The sequence below is a fragment of the Parasteatoda tepidariorum genome, chromosome X2 (assembly GCF_043381705.1).
Source record: "Parasteatoda tepidariorum isolate YZ-2023 chromosome X2, CAS_Ptep_4.0, whole genome shotgun sequence".
NCBI lineage: Eukaryota > Metazoa > Arthropoda > Arachnida > Araneae > Theridiidae > Parasteatoda > Parasteatoda tepidariorum.
Genome location: NC_092215.1, coordinates 8,818,355 through 8,841,123, shown reverse-complemented (window position 1 = coordinate 8,841,123; position 22,769 = coordinate 8,818,355). Strand labels below are relative to the sequence as shown.

Below are 22,769 nucleotides of genomic sequence, written 5' to 3'. Positions count from 1 at the left end.
CTAAAATAGCTATTAAGTCCTCCCTCCAATGGTCAGACGAAATATCATTCCTGTTCATTTTATTGATTTTCGGACAATTCTATGTCCGTCATGCCGAATACAGTTTTCTGATTGTTCTTTGTCATCCAGCTGCAAAAAATTCATATCCTTGCTGACATTAGGGCGGAATTCAGCTATTACGATGGCTCACTTAGGACAATCAGAAGTCTGTATTTTTGTAAGCATATCTAATTTTGCGATATGTAAAAACACAGGCTTTTGATTGGCCAAATTTGTCCATCGTAATTGCGAAAATATAGCTGAATTCCGCACTAGAAAGCCATGGATTTACGAAATATAGGTTTTTTGTGTTCATGCGATAGATTAATGAGGAAGCTAACATAAAACTGACGAGTTTTACATTCTATTGATATTTTGTTCAAAAAAAGTTCATTAAAGAAGGAAACTTAACAGAAACTTTCTATTTGATTTTGGGGGCCCCTCAGATGTGGGGCCCGGGGAAAATGCCCCGTATGACCCTGCTTTTGTCAGGCTCTGTCCTTAGGTAGTATATAAGAAGGATCTTAAAAGCAACACAAACCGTCCAAAGTACGCCGCGAAGTGTGCACATTGCATGTTAAGATTTCTCATTACATTTAACTTTTGTAGCAAGAAAATACTTCACTCCTAAATATAACACACAGAAGTTTTAACTTACGAAACTTACTAAGTGCATTTAAAATATACTCTTAGTGGTTTAAATCTAATATAAGTAATTGGAATATTGGTCTAGAGGTAAGTGGAATATATTAGCCAGTGGCGTCTTGAGGCTGTTACCAAACGGTTTCACGCTGACACCAGCTAATTACTACGCTAGCACACATAGGGCATGACATGGAGGGTGGCTAAATACGACGCTCGTAATGAAAGGGTTGAATAAAGAATAATGAACAATTATATAAAAAAAAGTACTCTCTGTATGGAATTATCTTTTGATAAACAAATTGTATAGTGTTTTACAAGAATTTTTCAATTAGCTGAAGAAGTTCCTGAGTTATAGCGAAATGTGGGAGAAGTTAAATTATCATTAAGGAGTTAAAGCATCGAATCCGTTAAAAAAAAAATGTTTATTCAGGGAAAGTATGACTTTGTAACTTAAAATATTGTACCTAAAAATCTTATCATTAGACGAAAAATTATTTAGGTTGTTCGCTTTTTTATTTCAAGCACTGTAAATTTTAGGTGTAAGAAAATGTTTAAAGTACTGATTTGCGTGCATTTTTTGCATATTTTTTTAGACTATAGTTCTCTATTTTTCTCAATAGTTCTTAATATTAAACTTAGATTTATATATATATATATGTAATGTTTACAATTATATAACAATTATAATTATATTTATTAGTATAAATTATATTTTAAGTTACAAAGTCATACTTTCCCTGAATAAACATTTTTTTTTTAACGGATTCGATGCTTTAACTCCTTAATGATAATTTAACTTCTCCCACATTTCGCTATAACTCAGGAACTTCTTCAGCTAATTGAAAAATTCTTGTAAAACACTATACAATTCGTTTATCAAAAGATAATTCCATACAGAGAGTACTTTTTTTTATATAATTGTTCATTATTCTTTATTCAACCCTTTCATTACGAGCGTCGTATTTAGCCACCCTCCATGTCATGCCCTATGTGTGCTAGCGTAGTAATTAGCTGGTGTCAGCGTGAAACCGTTTGGTAACAGCCTCAAGACGCCACTGGCTAATATATTCCACTTACCTCTAGACCAATATTCCAATTACTTATATTAGATTTAAACCACTAAGAGTATATTTTAAATGCACTTAGTAAGTTTCGTAAGTTAAAACTTCTGTGTGTTATATTTAGGAGTGAAGTATTTTCTTGCTACAAAAGTTAAATGTAATGAGAAATCTTAACATGCAATGTGCACACTTNATATATATATATATATATATATATATATATATATGATGAAAAATTACTTTAAAATGAAAATTGTTTAGATTTGTTGAGCGTTTTCTCAAGGAAATCTATTTTAAACGCTTTTCTTGCAAAAACTGTCGTACCACAAGGAGTGGTATTTCTACATTTGCTATCTTTATTTTTCGTTTAGAAAGCAAGTTTTGTACTAGGTGGTTATGATTAAAAGTTTCAATACTCTGTAAAAATTGTGGTGTAATACTTATTTGAATCTTCGGTGTTGGAAAACTCCCAAAACTGTGGGAATGAATTCTTTATTTTAAGGTAATACAAACTCGAGAATCCATCCACACTTTAAAGGGTGTAGTTAAAACTGAACTACAACAGTTGAGAGAGCTTACATCAAGTTCAGAAACATTTACTACCTTCATTAATTATTATTGTCAATTTTATAGTTGTCGTAAGCTGGGAAACTGCGAGACGACAACGGTAGATAGTATATAATCGAAAGTTTATTCTCGCCTTGCTCTATGCTGATTATTTCGCAGAAACAGAACAAATTGTTATAAAAGTATGTATGTTTTTAGTTGTGTTATGAAGATAATTATGTTCTGATTCTGTCAGTTATGTTAAAAAATTTTAGAATATTTATTTCTATTCGCTTCTGTGCTGTTAAGCCTACTGCGAATTCCTCTAAATATCCCCTTTATTTTTTGTATATGTTTGATTAGCAAACTGATTTTATTTTAAGAAATATTAAACAGATGCAGCCTAGACTAATGATTCTGCGTCGTAAAAATATCTTCATTGACTGTCATGCCTATCATATCTTATTCAATGATAAATTTTAGTGCTCACAAATAAAAAAAAAATGGTGGCAGATACTTTACACCAAGTGGTGCAAAAGAACATTCTTGATGCTTCCTTACACCAGGAACTAGTCTTGGTTTTGTTGTGTAGTGAAACACCAAGAACCAAGAATTATCTGTAGAATTTCAATACACCACTTTGGTATAAAGTAGTTGCTACCATTTTTGAAATTAAGATTCACTAAAATTTCTTTGCAATGTGTACATTAACTGTCATTGTCATGTGCGGGCTAAAGTAATATCCCATTTAAATACCATGAAAATAAAACAAAAGTTAAGGATTCCTACAATCTAAGTAGATATAAATCTGTTATTCATGTAAGCAAAGCCGTGGTAGCTCAGGGGATAGAACGTTCGCCTTTCAATGAGGTGAACCGGGTTCGAATCCCAGCGAAGGCTGGTCGCTACGAATTCTGCACGCGGCTCACACCAATCACAGTGCCGACGTAAAATATCCTCAGTGGTAAACTGATCATAGGTTAGAGTCCCCTTGCAGTCTGGTTAACAGCGGGAGGATTTCGTGGTTTTCCCCTCCATGTAACGCAAATGCGGATTAGTTCCCTTTAAAGTCCTCTTCGAAGGCAAAGTTTCTCCCAATACTGGATCCGGGAGTTTTCTTGTCTTCTAGATTGGGTTTAAAATTACAAGGCTACGGAATTGAACGTTGTTAGTCGTAAACCCAAAATTGGGTCTGCTGTTCAACGACGGTTGTTTTTAGGATCTTCAGATTTTACATGTGAAATAAAACAATACTATCAAAAATCATTTTTATCACAATGGTTTATTCCAATAATAAAAAATAAATACATCATTGTAACAGACCTTTACCTAAATTCACTGACTTACAAAAGTATCATTTCATTTGGCCTGAATATTCATTTACTTCCATTCGACATATGTTGGCCACAGAATAGGAACACTTGTTTATACTACTAAATAGACTAAAAGATAAAATAAATAAGTGAAAAAATACGTATATACATTTTAAAAGCTAGTAAAATGTTCATCTGATAAAGTAAAATAAATAAACATATCTATGAGTAACATTCTATGAACTTTCTCGGTAACTTCCATAACGAAGTGATAATCGAAAAACAACATTTTTATTACCGTAAACCTGAACAATTTTGCCATATTTCTTGAATATGTCTTTTTTTATTGCCCCGAACGAATAAAAGAAAAGAAAAAAAAAACGAAATTTTTAAAAAAAAATGAAACTTTTTTTTTTGTCATATAGGTTTTTCACAAGTTGCTTGTAAAAAGTAAGAATAAAGCGAACTGGTAGAGTTTATTCTAGCGATTTAGGGGAAGAAGGTAAGAAAGTCGAAGCGAAAGAGAAATGGAGAATCAGAGGAAAGTGAATTTAAACACCTTTTGTAGTGAACCAAAGAATCGGAATGGAATGCTAGTTTGGAATTCTCACCAAAAGAAATTCTCACATTTGGCGTGGTTTAACTTCCCCCACCTATGAAAAAATGCACTCTTCCGCTAAGCTTTCTCCCGCTAACTTGTTGAGGTTAAATAATAATTTTTAATATTTGAGAAGTTGTAGAATTTCAAGAATCATAATTTTTGAAAAAAAAAAAAAAACTTATTCTAATTGTCCCGGTTTACGGTAAATACAATAACATCAAAATTCTAGACTATTATAAGAAAATATATCTAAATAATAACTAATATAGAAACGTGAGTTTTAATAGAAAAAAGTCTTTGTGAATTTCCTGACAACTAATATATAAAAAAGCAAAATTTAACAAAGTTATGAAGAATAAGTGCAAATAATTTTCTTCAAATAAAATTAAGTTTTTTTTCTATAAGTTTTTTTTAGTTTTTGTAAGTAACAATTTTTTACTTTCTAAAAACAGCTATCTATCAGTTGCGCATAATTAATATGCACTTTGTTCATGATACATTTGTTCATAATATGTAATAATAATTCTTTTCGCTTTTTTATGATAACTATTACGAATTTTTTTTATATGTTTCAGTTTACAAATCAATTTAAATTATTTACTGAATCCAGGAATAAATTAATACATTTTATCATTTTGAATAATAAATTGAATTTTTCTTCAAGAATAAAATAATTAATGAATTCGATAAAAAGAGTTGTCTAAAAGATTATTTATGCTAGACCTTAGACATTAGAGCCTAGTTAGACAGTATGAGTTCGCCTAAAACAAAAAGTGCTTTCTTCAAAAGATTATTAATGTTGTGTGCATAAAATAAAAATGGGAATGACCATATTAAATTTTAAGAGAAAAGTAAGAAAAAAAAAGTAATGAGATTCGTTTTTGATAATCAAATTAGAGAAAAATCTTATTTATTTCAAATGTATTTAAAAGACAATTCAAAATTCTAGTCTAGTAGCTTCTAGTCACTAGTCACTTTGATTTTTTTTTGTACATAACAATTTCTAGCTTTGTGTACTAATTTTGAATATTTTTTTTAATATTTCGTCGTTGCTGTGGATTTCTTCGGAGTTAAATTTTATATTTTTCCTGCGTTGTTAATTTTGTTTTGTTTCACAAGAAAGCGTAGTTTTCTACATCAAATTTACTTTGCAAATATTTACTTAATAAACTTTCTTTAGAACAATGCAGAATGCCTCTCAATCTGATACCGATGAAACCAAATTAAAACAAAATTAAGAATTAATCTTAAATCTCCAAAATATTTATCACTCATTTGATCATAATTCAGTCGTGTATTTAATATTTATTTCAGAAAAGCCTAATTTACATAACTGAAGTAAGACATGGACAAAACTAACATTTTCCTATTTTTTACCATCATTCGGGGTAACTAAAGTCACTTTTTGAACAATATAAATTTACTTGATAAATATTTATTTTACAAACTGTCTTTGGAATAGTACTAACTAATACTGAATCTGATCCCATAAAACCAAATTGTACAAAAATAAAAAATTAACCTTAATCCTCCAAAATATTTATCGCTCATTTGGTGGTAATTCAGCGGTGTATTTAAAATGTCAGTGGTATTCTATAAAATCTTATTTACATAACTGAAGCAGGAAATAAACAAAACTTTCATTTCTTTATTTCTTGCCATCATTCAGGGTTACTTAAATCACTTTTTAAATAATATAAATTTACTTTTTAAATATTTGTTTTACAAACTTTCTATGGAACAGCACAGACTGATCCATAAAATCAAATTGAACAAAATGTTAAAAATAACCTCCAAAATATTTATCGCTCATTTGGTGGTAGTTGAGCAGTGTATTTAAAATAATCTAACTTTCATTGATATTTTTGAAAACATTTATTTCGATAACTGAAGTAGACAACACATTATTTACATTTCAATCTTACGTCGCATCATACTCAAGTCACTTAGGCCAGGGGGATCATAGAGGCTGACGCTACACAATTTCATGACCAACGACTTGATTGTGGCAACGTGGTCAGTATTGCGTACAGATCGTCTTTATTTCCCAGACAAGCTGGTACTTATTGAGTGGGCTTTGAGCTGACACTGATGATTGATCCCAGTTCCTTACAATGACAGATCAGTGTCTTAAACATTGAGCAATCGCGGCTTTTATAATTAAATACATATGTCAATGCTCGAGAATTTATTCAAGAAACCAATTAATTTAAATTTTGTTTTATGGTTGCACTTAATGTTTACATGCATGAAAGTTTCTATAAAATATATATGTTGAAAACAAAAAATAAATAAATGAAACATGATTATTTAAATTAACCCGTATTATGCACCGAAGAGCCATTACATTATGACCACCCTCCATCTATAACAATGGGCTCACCCAGGTTTTCATGGTTTCTCGCCCAGGAACAATGTTTTCATGGGACACATTAAGACCCATAATCCTCATAGAACAATCCCTGACGTCTGTAAGCTACTTGAACTCAGTTGCAGACCAGGTTCACCCATTCATGGCAACAATTTTTCCTGCGGGGGATGGCGTTTACCAACAGGATAATGCACCATGTCATAAGGGTCGAATCGTCGAGGAACATTCCAGTTACTTTCAAGTCATGTCTTGGCCCCCAAAATCACCTGACCTTAATCCAATAGAGCATTTGTGGTCCTACTTAGAAAACCAAATTCGTGCTGCCACGTACCCCCTCGCTATGTGAGGGAATTGCTGGATCAGTTGGTGAGCGCTTGGTACCAGATACTTCAGACTACCTATCAGCACCTTGTGGAATCAATACCACGGCGGGTGCTAGCGGTTTTGAGGGCTAAAGGTGGTCCTACATGTTATTAGCTGGGTGGTCATAATGTAATGGCTCTTCGGTGTATGAGAGCAGCACGACAGTAAGAATTTAAGATTTGGCCAATGTTAGTAAGTAATAACTGATAGATTAATTAAAATTATATTTTCTTAAACCATCACAATTTAAGTTAATAAATGTTTTGAGCAGCATATCGACAATGAACACGTGTAGATCAAAACATTTATTAGTAAAAATAAAAGTGTAAAAGCATTTCTTTTATTTCAGGATGTTATATTAGATAAATACGAAAACCAAACACGACATTATATTTATCTTTCAAATTTATGTGATCATAATAGTTAAAGCGACGATTAAAATTGTTTTGAAAGTTAAAAGCTTAAAAAAATATTTTTTTTTAGTAAACTAAATTAACTTAGTTTCTGTTGTGTATTTTATCAATATTATATAAAATAGACTAACAAAATGGACAATATTATGGACTATCTAAAGCAATTTTATAATTTGGTACATTAAATTCTGATTCTTCTAGAATAGAACCCTAATAAAACTAACTCATCAATTAAAAAAGAAAGTGTTTAAGACTAAACATTGTACATTTAACTCATTATGCAGTGTTAAAAATTTCTAATAAAGAATGTAAATCAAGTTACAGATCTGAAACAGTTTTTAAAACTTTTCGTGAAAAAAATAATTAATTGTTTAAAGTGTCCCTTATTCAAGTGATTATAATAATGCTCAACCCTAAAGTTAATAAAGTCAGTTTGATGATATTTGTTAAACCATAAGTAAAATAACAATGAATTTAAAAATATAAATATTTATCGAGATTGAAATATAGTGAAATAAACCAACCATAAAAATATTGTTTGAGGTTAAGTTCAAAAATATTGATAAAAGTTATGAAACGCTTAAATTTATGATAAATTTACCTTAAATGTAATAGAATCTGAAACATTGGAAATTATATGATATAATTTTGTCACTTAAAAAACAATATTTTAATTTTTTTTCTCTATTATTTGTATACCTTAACAAAGCGATTGTCTCCTTAAAAATATAGTTAGTTTTACTTTATTTGGTTGAAATTTTCATTTACGATGAAAAATTACAAAACAAAAGTTAGAAGTTTGATTCGAGCATCTGTTTGACAATTTTATGCAAAATAATTCATTTTATCCAAACGTAATGAAATACCGTATAAAAGTATTCTGATATATGCGAAATGTTCTAAAATTTTAAATTTACTACTTCTTTATACAATATTTAAAAATTAATGATTAATTGTAATTAATGAATTAATTTTTCATCGCATTCATCAGTTTACTTTCATCTGAATTTCAAATTTCATAAGTAAAAAGCGCCTTTTCTGTCATTGTTTAAAACTCAGGTCTGATAAAGTTAAAGCAGTATTAAAATAAGTGATTCAAAACTTCACTAAAACAAGAAACTTATGGCATGAATTTGACCTAACTCATAAAATTGTAGCTAAAATTATAGTCTGAAATTTACCCGGCATAAGTGACTTAAGTTTCTCGGGTGGCTGATAACTTTACGGTACTAAAAATATTTTGCATACATAATTTCACTTAATGTTCCTTCCTTGTAAGAAGTGATCTGATCTAAAGTGATCTTTCAAAAAACATCTGAAATGATCTTTCAAGAAATATCCCTACAATGGAAGTCTTTAAACTTACTGTACCGGTTGTTATGGCTACCGGTTGCATTCATCTAGCCAGTTTTTACAAAAATGGCTAAAATTCACAGTTTTAAGGATTATTTTGTTGGAAGTGGTCTATTGATATCAACTTTTCCTTTACACAATTAAAACATTTCCCCATTTTCATTAGAACAGATAGTATCTTATATCTTGAGCTTAAACATCTAGATGGCTCAATAATAAAGACATTAGATTAGAATTACATTTGAATTAGTAATTAGAAAGAAGAAATTTTTTTTTTTTTGGAATTGGTTGGAGAAGATACTCTCCTTTTTCCAATCACTCACTCAATTAATATAGCAATAACATTTAACAATTAATATATCAATAACATTTAACAATAACATTTAACAATCGTATGATCAATTAAAAGAAAATAATACAGTGCCATGTTTTATAAATATTGAATGCACTTGCATTGCAGAATTGAACTTTTCTAAACATAATTGTATCGAAGAAAAAAAAATTGTTTGAAAAAACTGATTAACTAACAATGTCATTTGTTAGCAAGAACATGGTATAATATAGAGATATTGAGATTAAGGTTTACAAATATTGAAAACCGGGTGCATTGCAGCATTGAACTTTTCTGAACATAATTGTATCGAAGAAAAAAAAATGCTCGAAAAAACTGATTAACTAACAATATCATTTGTTAGCAAGAACATGGTGTAATACTGAGATATTGAAATTAAGGTTCACTCATGAAAAATATGTGTATGATGCTTTGTAGTTAATATCCTGAGTATATATTATTAACCAATAATTATTTTGGATATTTTTTGGAAGAGGTGAAATTAAAGTGCTTTTCATGACATCATAATATGACATTTTATCCAAGCTCGAAGCCAATACACTGTTTTGGATGACAGTACGATTCCTACTTTGTGGCATTTTTAAAGGCTGGAATCATGTAACTTCCAGGAAAGTAACCAGGATGTACATCTCTAATTCTCTTGGTAGAGTATTAGGGGTCGTAAGTTAGATCCTGGCAGCCACCTAAACAACCAGTAAGAATGTGCACATTAAATCTGCCGTGGTTCTCTAAATCAAGCAAATGATGGATTGAAGCAAATAATCCAATGAATCGACACAACTTCCGCCGATATGCATCACTTTAAGGTGACTCTGTGACAGCGCCACCTAAAAAACCGGTAAGAAGATGCACGTTAAATCTGCCGTGGTTCTATAAATCAAGCAAATAATGGATTGAAGCAAATAATGCAATAATCGACACAACCTCCGCCGATATGCATCACTTTAAGGCGACTCTGAGACAGCGCACACCGGTAAGAATGTCCACGTTAAATCTGCCATGGTTCTATAAATCAAGCAAATAATGACTTGAAGCAAATAATCCAATGAATCGACACAACTTCCGCCGAAATGCATCCCTTTTGGCGACTCTGAGACAGCGCTTTACTGGCTTGTCAGCAAACATTTAAGGCAATAACTTCAGCCTCTGCTTTCGATTGTACCCATATATTTATTCCTGTTTTTGTATACCCTTTTATATTTGTTTGTGACTTGCCGTTGGAAATTAAAAAAAATTGGTTATGATATAGACGTTGGGAGAGAGAGTTACCAATTTAGGCACTACCTACATCGTTTGACCAGGGTTATAGTCTTGAAAAACAGGACCTGGTGCGTTGTTGGGTGTTGTATTACTTCAAGGTATTTGCTATGCTGCAAGGTCCCCCGTGAATTTGTATGGTAGCAAAATCGATTAAGCCAAGTATGTTGGCTTGCGTAGAGTTAAGATATGAACCCAATAATAAAACCTCTGGGACAAGTTAAATCACTGATATAAGGGGTTTAGCACCGATTTCGGAAACGATTCTTCGGTTTCCAAGTCAAGTGGGAAAAATAACAATATCTATCATACAAATACTTGTGAAAAGTATACTCCAGAGCCTTGAACTATTAAAAACATTGTTTTCAATTCATTTCAAAAATATTGTTAAAAATTTTGTTTTTATAATTGTCCAAATACTTATTGGTAAATAGCATATATTTTTAGAATCTTTTTTAAAAGTGAAATATAAGCAGTAAGCATATTAAGAGTCGCCAATTAATATTTAAATGAATAAAAAAAAACCGTATTAAAATCTGGCAAATGACTATAGAGAACTGCAGGCTAAAAAACACCATAGATTGCAGATGAATATGAGGATATTTCTAATAATCACATTCATCTCTATTTAGTTTACTCCTCAAATCAAATAGATTTTATTGTTTTTTTACTCGTCCTCCTCATTAAAATATTCACTAAATTTTGATACCTTTTGATAATGGTTTCATTGTTTACATATTCATGTGCTACCCCTGAGATATATAACATATTTACTTCCTTTTTTCGAAATCTTAAAAATGTATTTTAAGGGTGGTGATCACAGACCAGCTTGTATGTCATGTTTAACATGCAGTGTGAATGATAATAATAATATACGGGATGTATGTTAAATAGGACATTTAGGGTGCATGTTAAATACAACATATTGGGTGCATGATAAATATATCAAAAGGGGTGTATGTTAAGTGCAATATTCATGGTGCTTCGATACCCAGTATATAACTTACAGGATATTAAATTATAAAGCAACAGCAGTACCCAAGGAAAATTTCTTAATTTCGTGCATAATTTTGAAAAAATAAATAAATTTAAATTTTAGTGTCTCATAATTTTGACAATAGTATTCAAACTGATTTTCAAACCAGTTATGTCTAGCTCGATTTATTTTTAGTAAATATTTCTTAACTAAATTGAGACAGCAGACTTAACTTTTTTTTCACAGTATCTAGAATTCATATAGAAATTTTCCAAAGAGTGCCTTACTTAAGAAAATTTGGGAGAGGCGATTTTGGAACAAAACATCTCGCGACGATTTTGGTCAAAATCGTTTAGATTGTTACGATGTTTTTCAAATTCAGGCATTCTAGTTCTGATGCCAAGGAAATATTTTAAATTTCGATGATATCTCTTGAAAAAGTGTACATATCGAAAATATAAAGCTAATCGAATTTTTGTAGTCTAAATTCTTTATACAAATATGGTAATGGTCAAGACGTATTTTTCAACAATATAAAGGTTGCTTAAATGAAAAATGGAGACATGTGAAAATTACTGGGGCGACAGAAGCGCCACTATTCAAGGTTTCAAAGGGAGGTAAGTGGATTATACCACTGACTGCATATGACTGATAAATTATTTCACATAAGAGCATTCAAAGTGAATGCAAGAACGAGATAAGGAACATGCGTTCAGATAAGCACAACTCTAAGAAGAATGATTTTATCTCTCTTATCTAACTTTATATTCACTTCATTACATTCATTTTATATTCAGTGCATAAATAATGCAGTTTGGTTGGAATGAATTTCAATCCGGCTTATGGCATTTCGGTCCCATTATTTCAGTACCGAAATTTCGGAATGTAATTTTTGTTCGAAAGTCATATTTTCATTTCATTGAGGAGTTTCGCAAGAAATCATCCTGATACAGAAGTACCCAATGACTAAAAGATGAAAGGATTAGTTCGATACTGGTCATTTAGATCAGAAGCTGACAAGAAAAGAGCCATTTTGGATATTAAATAACAAAAAGAGATTTAAACAAAAATTCTGCCTCCATGGACAAAAATACGCAAGAAAAACAACAATGGAGAGTGGCATTTCCAATTTGAACAGGAAAAATGGCATTTTAAACACTTATAGTAACGTCTAAAGTTTCACAGCTAAAACTAAATGTCAACAATTCATTTGATCTCTGTGATACTTAACTTTCTTTTCAGCTTTCAAACTGGTGCTTTTATAGGCTGTTCAACTTCGACGTGCGTGACTTAAGCCTCTAGAGATCCAGTGTCCAATATATTGCACAACATTTGGTACAGATTTATCACTTGAAGTGTAAAATATTTTAAGAGTTTTTCTTCTGTTTGTCTGCCTTTACAAAACTATTGTCTATATAAAAATATAAGTGGATTTATCTTGTTGGTTGGAATTTTTTGTACAGTGAAAAATTATGGCGAAGAAAATTTGATTCAATTAACCGCTTAAACAGATTTGTTCTTATTATCTGAATCTAGGGGCTTTTGTTTTATGTCCAAAAAAGGAAGAAATACTCAATAAAATACACTACCATACGCAAAAAATTAAAATGCATAATGTTTTATGTAATAATTAAAAAACTGAAAAAGCTAATTAAATTTAATTAATTGACTTTCTTAAGAAGTATTTTATTGACTTTTAGGTTTACTTTCTTCTAAGCTATATATTTCGGAGTGAAAATTGCAGTTTTTTAAACAATTATTTAAAGCTCGGGTCTTAGGTTAAACCGACTTTGTATAACAATGTTTTTTTGTATTAAATTTATATTATTTTGGAACTATGGTTATAGATTTTAAGGACGTACATTAAACTTGAAGCTCATTGTATCGTTTTATCGTTACTGAGGCAGGTAAGTGATGATTTTTTTTCAGGGTATAATACAATTGCTTTTCTAGTTAGCTATCTGTCGTTCCAGAAAATAGTACTACTAGAAATATCATATCTATAATTCTTTCTAAAGGATAACTAGAATACTGACTTTATTTATCTTTTTCAATTGTTGCTCTAACTAAGAGCAATCAAAATTGGAAGACTGTTAGTTAGTGATTAATACGAACAAGTGAGTCCTACTTAAATGGAATTATTTAAATTATGTTGTTTTGAATAGACATCTGTACATTTTTTAACAAATTCCTCATTCTGAAGGAATATTTTGAATACTTTTTAAGGAATTACTTTTCCTAGGAATAGTAGTTCCAGAATAAAACTGCATAGCACCAAGTTCTTACTTCATTTCTCGATGCGATTCTAATAATCAATTCTACGTATCAGACGATAAGTTTCGCAAGTGAAAAAACACATCAGAATGACGTCAACTACATAATCAAATATTTTACAAATTTGACGTCCTCCATATTCATCACAGCGGTAACAGACTTGAAGAAAAAGTAGGGCAGGCGCATCATGTAGGTAAAGAACTGCTTAGCAACCCATGGTCGGAATTGTCATCGCCGCTAGGGGCGCCTTGCTATTATGGACTTGCTGCTCATACGCATTAGAACCAGAACTTTCATTTAACAAAAATGGCTTAATTTTGTGTTCTCTAACAACTATTGTTAAAAATTGTATTTAAATACTCTCTGTAATAGCAATTTTACCGCAATTTACTGATTTAGCAACCAACTTGGCGAGTTCTGCAAAATAATCGCCAAATCATTGGACTACCATAAAACAGCTAAATTTGGACCTATTTGAATGCCATTTTCGACCAAATTAATAGAGGAAACGAAACTAAGATAACTTTTATAAATGAAACTGTCCGATCAAATGCGCATGAACATGCATCAGTATCAGGGGAAATTCTCTAACAACTACGATAACATTTTCGGTCATAAGTTTCTATGCAATGCCCAATGATTTTGATGTGCCTTATTACAAAGTTAGAGGAAACATAAGTTTCCTCTAACTTTGTACTGTTGCGCTGAATCACTCTCCTTATTTATAGTTGGTAAACTCATTGCTTCTTTAGGAGAATTGATTTATGAATGTGTGAATTAACTTACGGCAAAACTCAAGTGCAGAGTTCATCAGTGAAAACTGCGCAAAAATAGTGTCGTTTTATGTAGTGACGCTATTCATGCGCACTTTTCACTATCGAAACATATCGCTTCGCTCATGAATTGGGGAGTATAATAAAAAAACTAACTATCACAATATCGATTCACATCAACAATAATTTTATGAATAAAGATGCCATTTTTAAAAGTGTTTAAGTTACTCACGAATGATATGTTTTCTTAAACAATGTTTAGTTATTTAAGAGATCACAGTTTCGTAGTTGCGTTTTCAGTCTCAATATCCATATCCAGGACAACATCAGGACATTCAATATTGATGGAGTCTCCTGATTGTGGTCGGGATTCTCCTGATTGATCACTATGGAAAGAAAATTGATCCGGGGATGTCAGGGTTCGCCGCCGAACGTGTTCCCGAAAATACCGTCGTCTTCTATCCTGTGGAATGCTTCGATGAGTTTCAGGATTAAATCTTGGAATTTCTTTTGGAATTTCTTCGTTATCCGGTGGAATGCTTCGATGAGTTTCAGGATGAAATCTTGGGATTTCTTTTGGTATTTCTTCTTTGACTGTGATCTCACTATTATCAATTTTGGAAGTACTGGCTTCGGCCTTTTCAGGTTCAAAGCATTCGTCATTTTCTTCTTCGATGGAATCATAAATGACATCATGAGTTTCTGGCACGCTTGGATATGGTTTATCACTAATTCTTTCTAGAAAATCAGGAGTGGGCGACATATAGCCTGGATAGTATTCTCGATTATCAACCCAAGATGGAAATTCTTCTTGTGGCTTTGCAGGATAATCGAAGTGGTCCTCATCCACACGTCTCCAAGGTAAAATTGTTTCAGTCAGGGTACGCTGGGGTTCAGGTTCAGTCTCTGTAAGAATAATGTACTTGTTAATTAACATAATCAACAGTTTAAAATAAGTTTCAACATTGTAAACGATAGGGTGCAAAATGAATGGTATTCTCAGCTAGTCCTATCTTCTTGACTGGGCTACACTAAGAGGTGGAGCCGAGTGTGAAGGTTGAACCATAATCAACAACTAATTAAAAATTATGCTTAATTTCTCTTAAGCACAATCAGAAAATGATTCCATTCTAAACAATCAACTGCACTTAAAGCAGGAAACTATATAACATACAGCTTATAATTCTATTAGCAAAGCAAAGTGCATAGCAGACACAAAAAATTCATAGTTTCTTTAAAGGAAGACCCTGAAACCAGATGATTCAATACAGTGTCTACAGTAAGGTAGTAAGCTTCTGTTCATTAACTGTTGTATTTAAAAATATTCATTAACACTACTGGGGTATGTTCAGTTACAGATCTGTTTATTTTATATTTTATAATTATAAATTCTCTTAATCAACATAAGTAAAATAAAAAGTTATCATTATTTAAATCATGTTTTACCTGAAATTATTCTTGAAAATACAAGTTTATTTTTAACATTTCCTTTAAATTTACAAAACTAAAACCTTAGAAGGGTAATTTCTTCTCTAGAGTTTTTTCTCATGCGGCGAAGCCTTAAATAAAGTTTAAAATTTAGAAACATAGACATTTTCTTATGACTTAAACTTGAATATTTTCCCGAAGTACCTTTTTGAGTACTTTAGGCTCTGTGAGTAGGTGTAGAATCTTTTTAGAATGTTCATTTTTGACATATATGCGATATGTTGCTATAAAAATATTTGGTTTTAAACTCTGTTCATATTATTTCTTTACATCTTATACATAGTAAAAATTTTGTATTATTTAAACTATGAAAATTAGTGAATAAAGTGTTTAAAGTTTATTTTCATCAACTATGATCCATAATTTACCAATGCAAGTTATAAATTTTATTTTTAGAATGATGCTCTAACGATAATTTTTCACATGGTTGGAAAAAACAATGTGTTGAAAAAAGAATGTGAAAAGAAAAAAATTCCTTGTTATTAGCGGCATTTTCTTTCCCAAACAAGCAATAGAAATATTTTATGATTAGGACTTAACCTGTTGGTGAAGTAGATTTTGCTATGAAAGAAATCACTCCATCATCTTCTTCTGAAGGAGTTGTAACAGTGACTTGAGGACGATTTGGACCTATAAATATTTCAATACAATGTTTCAAATAAGAATTTGGAAAAACTTAATGTTTAAATTTGCAAATATTAAGTCATAAATATGTTGACAGTTAAATAAAATTTTAATGCATATTGAAGATACTTCCTGTATCACTTGATGTAATTATCAAATTTTTAAACATTGAGCCATAATATTTTGATAATGAAATAAAATTCCATTATTACCTGCAACCCCTGATAAAATGATTAGATTTTCAAATATTAAGTTATCAATATTTTGATTATGAAATACAAAATATAATTCATTTTAAAGGAATTAACTACAATCCTTGATAAAATTATTGCATTTTCAAACATTAAGTCATTAATATTTTGATTAGGAAATTAAAAAAAATTATTTGATTTTAAAGGAATTACCTACAATATTTGATAAAATGAATGGATTTTAAAATATTAAGCCTTCAATATTTTAATTGTCAAATTAAGCATTTTATTTTACATTAAAGGAAATTCCATACAATATTTGATATAATAATAGAATTTTTAAATATTAAGTAATCAAAATTTTGAAAGACAAATAAAAGTTTCAGTTCATATCATGTTACCATCTGATATCTATGATAAAATAAACGGATTTTTCAAACATTAAGATAAAATTTATTTCGACTTTCAAATAAAAACTTTAGTAGATATTGCAGGAACATCCAGCAAGATATGATATAACAATTGGATTTTTAACTATTAAGTCATCAATAATTTGATTTTTAAAAGAACAAGTAGTTAGTATGGGAAATCAGAGATATATAATTCGACAGTTGTTACATCATACTAATCGAGATAAATAGGGGAGAGGGGGGCACATGTGAACATGGCATGTTTTACCAATATGATTTGAAAGAAAAAATCTTGAAAAATTTTCAATAGATGGTAGTTCTAGTCCTACCTCTCTGCCAAACTTTCAAAACAATGAGCCATTTTGTTGTTCTATTCTGACAATTTCCTTGTATCGGCTGGTGTTGTATATACTTTTATCACTCGCTTCTTCAAGTGAAAAATTAGTATAAATCAACTAATAAGCTAAAGTTAACTATTGAAGACCATTATGTGAACATTCAGGTACGTTCATGACAATTATTATTTTTTTTTTTACTTAATAAAAAATTCTTTATTTTTCAAGTTAGGTTTAAGAAAGATGATGGGGCACTTGTGAACAAAACATTTGGAGCTGATGTGAACAGCTTACATGTGCCCCTACATATTATTAAGATTATTATCCTCATGATATTATAAATTTAAAAAATATGTACGCATTTAAAATTATTATTATTTAATTTTCCATAATTAATTAATTAATTGTTAATTTTTTCTTTAAAAATTTATGGTTACTAATGATCATTAGTAAATTAAAAATTTACTAATGGTCAGGTAGAAAATGTTGACAATGATCTTAACAGTAGTGCCATCAGTACTTTTCCTACACCAAAATCAATCCGACCATTTCCAAGAGTCCAAGTGAGTGACTTAAAAAAACGAAAACGCGAAAAGGAAAAAATCACGCATATTAACTGATACACCTGAGAAAGATAGAATTGCTAAAGCTAGAAATGAAAAGATAGAAAAAAAGAAAAAAAAAAAAGAAAAAGAGTATCAGAGAAGAAAGAAAAAGGCCCATTAGAACTCCTGAGGAACATGAAGTTGCGAAAAACCCAATTGACGAAATTAACCCAATAAGCTCACATAAACAAATAAATCCAATAAATTCACGTAGTAAGCTAAAACCCCTTCAGTATAATGTGTTTCTATATGTGTTATATTAAATATTTTTTTCATTTAAATACGATGATTGCTTTGTGTTTTTAATCTTGTTCATATGTGCCCCAGGCATGTTCACATGTGCCCCTATAGGGGGCACATGTGAACAATTGAAGTTATTTTTCTAAAATATCATAAAGAAAATAAATATTTTATTGAAAAATCTCAAAAAATTCCATAAGACAAAGAAAAGACTATTTAAACACATGGACTTCTTTATTGTGAGAAATTGATTGTATTTTTTGAAAAATGAAGAAATAAAAAAAATTGTTCACACGTGCCCCCCTCTCCCCTATAGAGTAACAGCATAAAATGGGCAGTAAAAGTTAAAGAATCAATGATTTCCAAATATTTGAAGAACATGATACAGTGGTAAGCTCATTAATACTAGAATTTTTATTTTTAATGATGTGAATATTCTCCCGGAAGTCTAGATCAATGCATGAAATACATTTATGAATGATATCAGTTACGGAAAAATTGCATTATTATAAAGGGTAATCATCTGCGACTGCTCTCCTGCCTTAATTATTGAGTCCATATTTTGAGGGTCACGAACCCAAATCCGTTGAAAAAAAGTGTATTTATACAGAGAAAGTATGTTTTTGCGCCCGATTTCAAAACTCGTGTCCTCTATACAAATTAATTAGCACATTTAAGGTGAGGCAATTGAATTATTAACGTTGAGTTTTAGTACGCGAAAATCCGATCATTAGATCGAAAGATATTCAGGGTATTCATTTTGTTTACGTATTGTATTTTCTTATGGAGAATCCAAATCTGCAACAAAAAAAATGGGTAATCTTATTTAAGATTTTGAAGTTGCGCTTCACAAATTGTGTTAGGGATCGAGTTTGATTTTACTAGATATTCCTTTTAATCATCAATCGCGTCCATTTTTCTCTTTTCGTGAACCGAAATGCACCCTAGGTAAACTGGAATACTTTTTTCTCCAGATAACCAAATCCGCAAAATAAATATATAAATAAATAAATAAATAAATAAAGGGAGGTTACAGTTTAAGACCCTACTGTATAACACCGACAGAATTAGGTTGAGGCATCAAGTTTGATGCCATTCAAAAGAATTTTTTCTTTTAAATTGACAAACAAATTTTTTGATTTTTAAGATTTGTTTGAGATATTTGGATATTTACGCATTTCAGAAAACCCTGCGTTAAGAGCACAATGTAATACATTTAGAATTTTTGCAAAAATGATTGTGCTTAGGCTTTATTTTAGAAATAAAGTAATGGAAAAAAACTTTTTGTACCTGGACTTAGATACACTGTACTGATAGGTAGTACTTTATTATGATTGGTTGGAAGACTATTTAAAGCTTTCTTTTTCTTGCGAGATTTTTCACTAATAAGACGTCGAATCTGCAATCGCATATGATGATGAAACGGAGGATGCTTGGGCGAAGCTTCATCAAACTGTGAATGACTATAACGTCGAACCTATAAAATAATAAATTTGACTTTAATTTTACCGTAAAACACTGACTATTAAGAGTGACTTATGATATTATTGTCTATAAATAAAACAGAGAATTATAATAGAATAAATTAAATCGAACAAAAGAAACATGAAGACACCCTGCATGCATTTATGTCGAAGCTTTTCAGTGACTAACTAAGGTGTGAATCGTGCCCCTTTGTTCCAGTTCAATTTATTATAATTCTTTAATTTTTAAACAAATGTATTTAAAGACAAATTTTAGGCTTATGTTGCCTTAGCGCTTTTCCAAATTTGTTTTAGATTTTATTTTAATTTATTTCTGTTATATTTTGAAATTGATTCTTTGCCATAATTTTAATTAAAAATATGATTTTGTGTTGTTAATCTTAACTTTAAAAGTAGGAGGAAAAATTAATGGAATGCAAAAGGGAAATATTGCATATGTTGGATCATTTTTTTGCGAAAAATTAGTCAATTTTATAGTTTTGTCATCAATTAACCTTTCACTCTACGCATAACTGGACATAGATGTTACACCATGCTCAGTAAATATTGGCAAATTTTTTATATAAGGTTAGCCAAACTCAATTCTCCAATTTCATAGGTTTACTATGCAAAATGTAATAAATGTATTCATTAATAATGTATACACATTCATAGGTAATATAAGCAAGATTTCAACCTCACAAATGTTCGTAATGCGTTCCTTTTGTTATACGGCATACATTAAGTCTCAAATGCATTAGCAGTTTACAGCGATTCCTATCAACTACTTTTAACGTTAGTCAAATAAAGAAACAAAGTTCAAACGCGAAAAATGTTTCGAATCTTATTGGTGCAAATCCTTTGCACGTCCGTCAGCGTACGCAATGAGAATGCCTCTGTGGCCGAGCATTAATAAGATCTACGTCTCATGCTCGGAAAAATTGATGAGAAATGGGTCGAATTGTTCCTGAGAAATCAAATTTTAAATATCTCACTTTTTAAAAATTAGATTTCACAGGAACTATAAAGGACTTTTTTGTGCCTGATTTCGTAATTTAAAATATCATCTGCATTAGCTAATTAGCATATTTGCGGCCACCCCCTCAAACCATTAAGATTTAGACCTAGAACATGAAGATCCAACCATTAGGTTGGTCCGTTTTTTGTTTCTCGCACTGTACTTAATCACTTGGAGGATATAAAAAAGCATTGATCACTTAAATCACAAACATTTGATAATTTCCTACCAATTCCTTACTCACTATCGAGAAAAGCATAGAGTTTGAAAGTTAGTTAAAGGAACAAATTCGTAAAAAGAGCTTTGGAATAAAAACTTATTACAAGTAAACATGAATTAAAACTTCTTAATATTTCCTCATATTTAACCAAGTCAATTTTTTTTATTCACAATCATTTTGAAAATTGGTTCAAATTAAATTCGCCCATTAAGTTTGTCTTTCAAAAGAAGTGAAGCAGTGATTATATTTCGAAAGTAGATTGTAGTCACTATATAAAAAAAAATGTAGTAGTAGTTGTGGTTAACTACAATTGTAATAAAGTAGTTGTAGTTAAATACATAGAAAATGTAGTTCTTCCGACCACTGGTATTGTAACCATTGAATGTGTGTACGTGTATTTTGTTGTATTATATTTGCTTATGTTCAAACCAAATTCAATTAAAATCTCTCGCGTGGTTTGATTGTTAATGTTTCACCAAATCTACATGAATGGGCTTGTTAGTCTGGAAATTCGAAGTCCAAATCTGAAAATTCTTTTAATTTTGAACCCCAGAGAATCGTTACTTACCCAATCATTCTAATATTATTAAAAGTTACGAATAAAGTTATAAAAAGAATGTTCAATTTCTTACCCTCTTCGGAGGTTTAAACATGGCATCTTCCAGAATGTGATGAATTTCTGAATCTTTGAGATCCTTAAAACTTGGATTGTAAGTCAATTCAGCCACATCAATATTTAAGAGTGGAGGATCACTAATCAGTCCATTGGGTTCCTCTGGAGTAGCAAGTCTGAAATGGTTAATATATTATATACATTATATATATATATATATACATATACATACATTATATATATATATACATTATATCTATACATATATATATATATAATTTTCTTTCAGGCTATTTTAAATTCATCCATATCCAAAAACAATCAGTTGTTTTCTGAGGTTGTTGATGAGGTAATTGGATTTTATATTAAATTTAATTTTAAAAAAGTGAAATTCTAAATAACTCTCGAGTTAGCTGTCAATTACATTGCATTTGTAAGTTCATTTTAGCTTAAGTTCATGTCAGAATTATGTCATATAAATCGCTTTCAATTTTATTCATAAATCTGTGATAAAAATAGCAAACTATTTTCACATTTTAATGAGTGTTTTCTTTTTTCTTCTTTAACTGTATCTTTATTATGTTTTGACAATCTTTTTTTTAATATTTTTTTTGTTATCATTTAATGTTTCATTCTTTAGTTCTCCCTAATATTATTTTATATCAATGATGTAAATGATTTTTTTTTTTACCTTTTCTTTAATTGTTTTTAATTCTCGTCAAAGTGTTTGTTTCTTTAGCTGTTAAAATGTAATGCAACTTAGTTTCTTTGAGCTGTTATGTTCAAATTAAGTCTCATTGTTGAAATTTTTGCATAACTTAACACTTCTGATTTCCATTTTTAAATAATCAGATTTTATTAAAAACTCTTTTTTTTAAATTTAATTTTAAATGTTTTTTTCCTTCTTATTATAATTTTTTAAGTATATATTTTGTTAATGTGTTTATTAATATAGACTTGGTTATTAAAAAGTGTCTAATTTATAATTTTTATTTAATTTTTTTATTTTATCAAAATCAAATAAAATATATTACAATGCTTGCATTTTTATGCTGCTTTTGCGTACAAATATCTTATGTTAGGAAGGGTTTATAATATTTTTTCCTAGTTGTTATTATTATTATAATTTGTATATGCTTAATACAAAGCTGCCAACTTTCTCTGCTTTGTCAGAAATCAGCTTCAAATTTATGCACCAATGCATGAATCTTGAGATTTAATATGA

General features: G+C 30.1%; 1 protein-coding gene across 1 annotated transcript in view; it reads right to left on the bottom strand.

The window, feature by feature from the left end:
* Window positions 1–14,507: 14,507 nt before the first annotated feature.
* LOC107452408 (Na(+)/H(+) exchanger protein 2) overlaps window positions 14,508–22,769 on the bottom strand; it is a 170,620-nt gene continuing 162,358 nt past the window's right edge. Inside the window, exons 9-12 of the mRNA XM_043049487.2 lie at window positions 21,564–21,720; window positions 19,521–19,707; window positions 16,366–16,455; window positions 14,508–15,243 (exon numbers count right to left, since the gene is read on the bottom strand). Of these exons, the coding sequence (XP_042905421.1) occupies window positions 14,612–15,243; window positions 16,366–16,455; window positions 19,521–19,707; window positions 21,564–21,720 (1,066 nt within the window). The 3' untranslated portion in view covers window positions 14,508–14,611. The remainder of the gene's footprint in view (window positions 15,244–16,365; window positions 16,456–19,520; window positions 19,708–21,563; window positions 21,721–22,769) is intronic.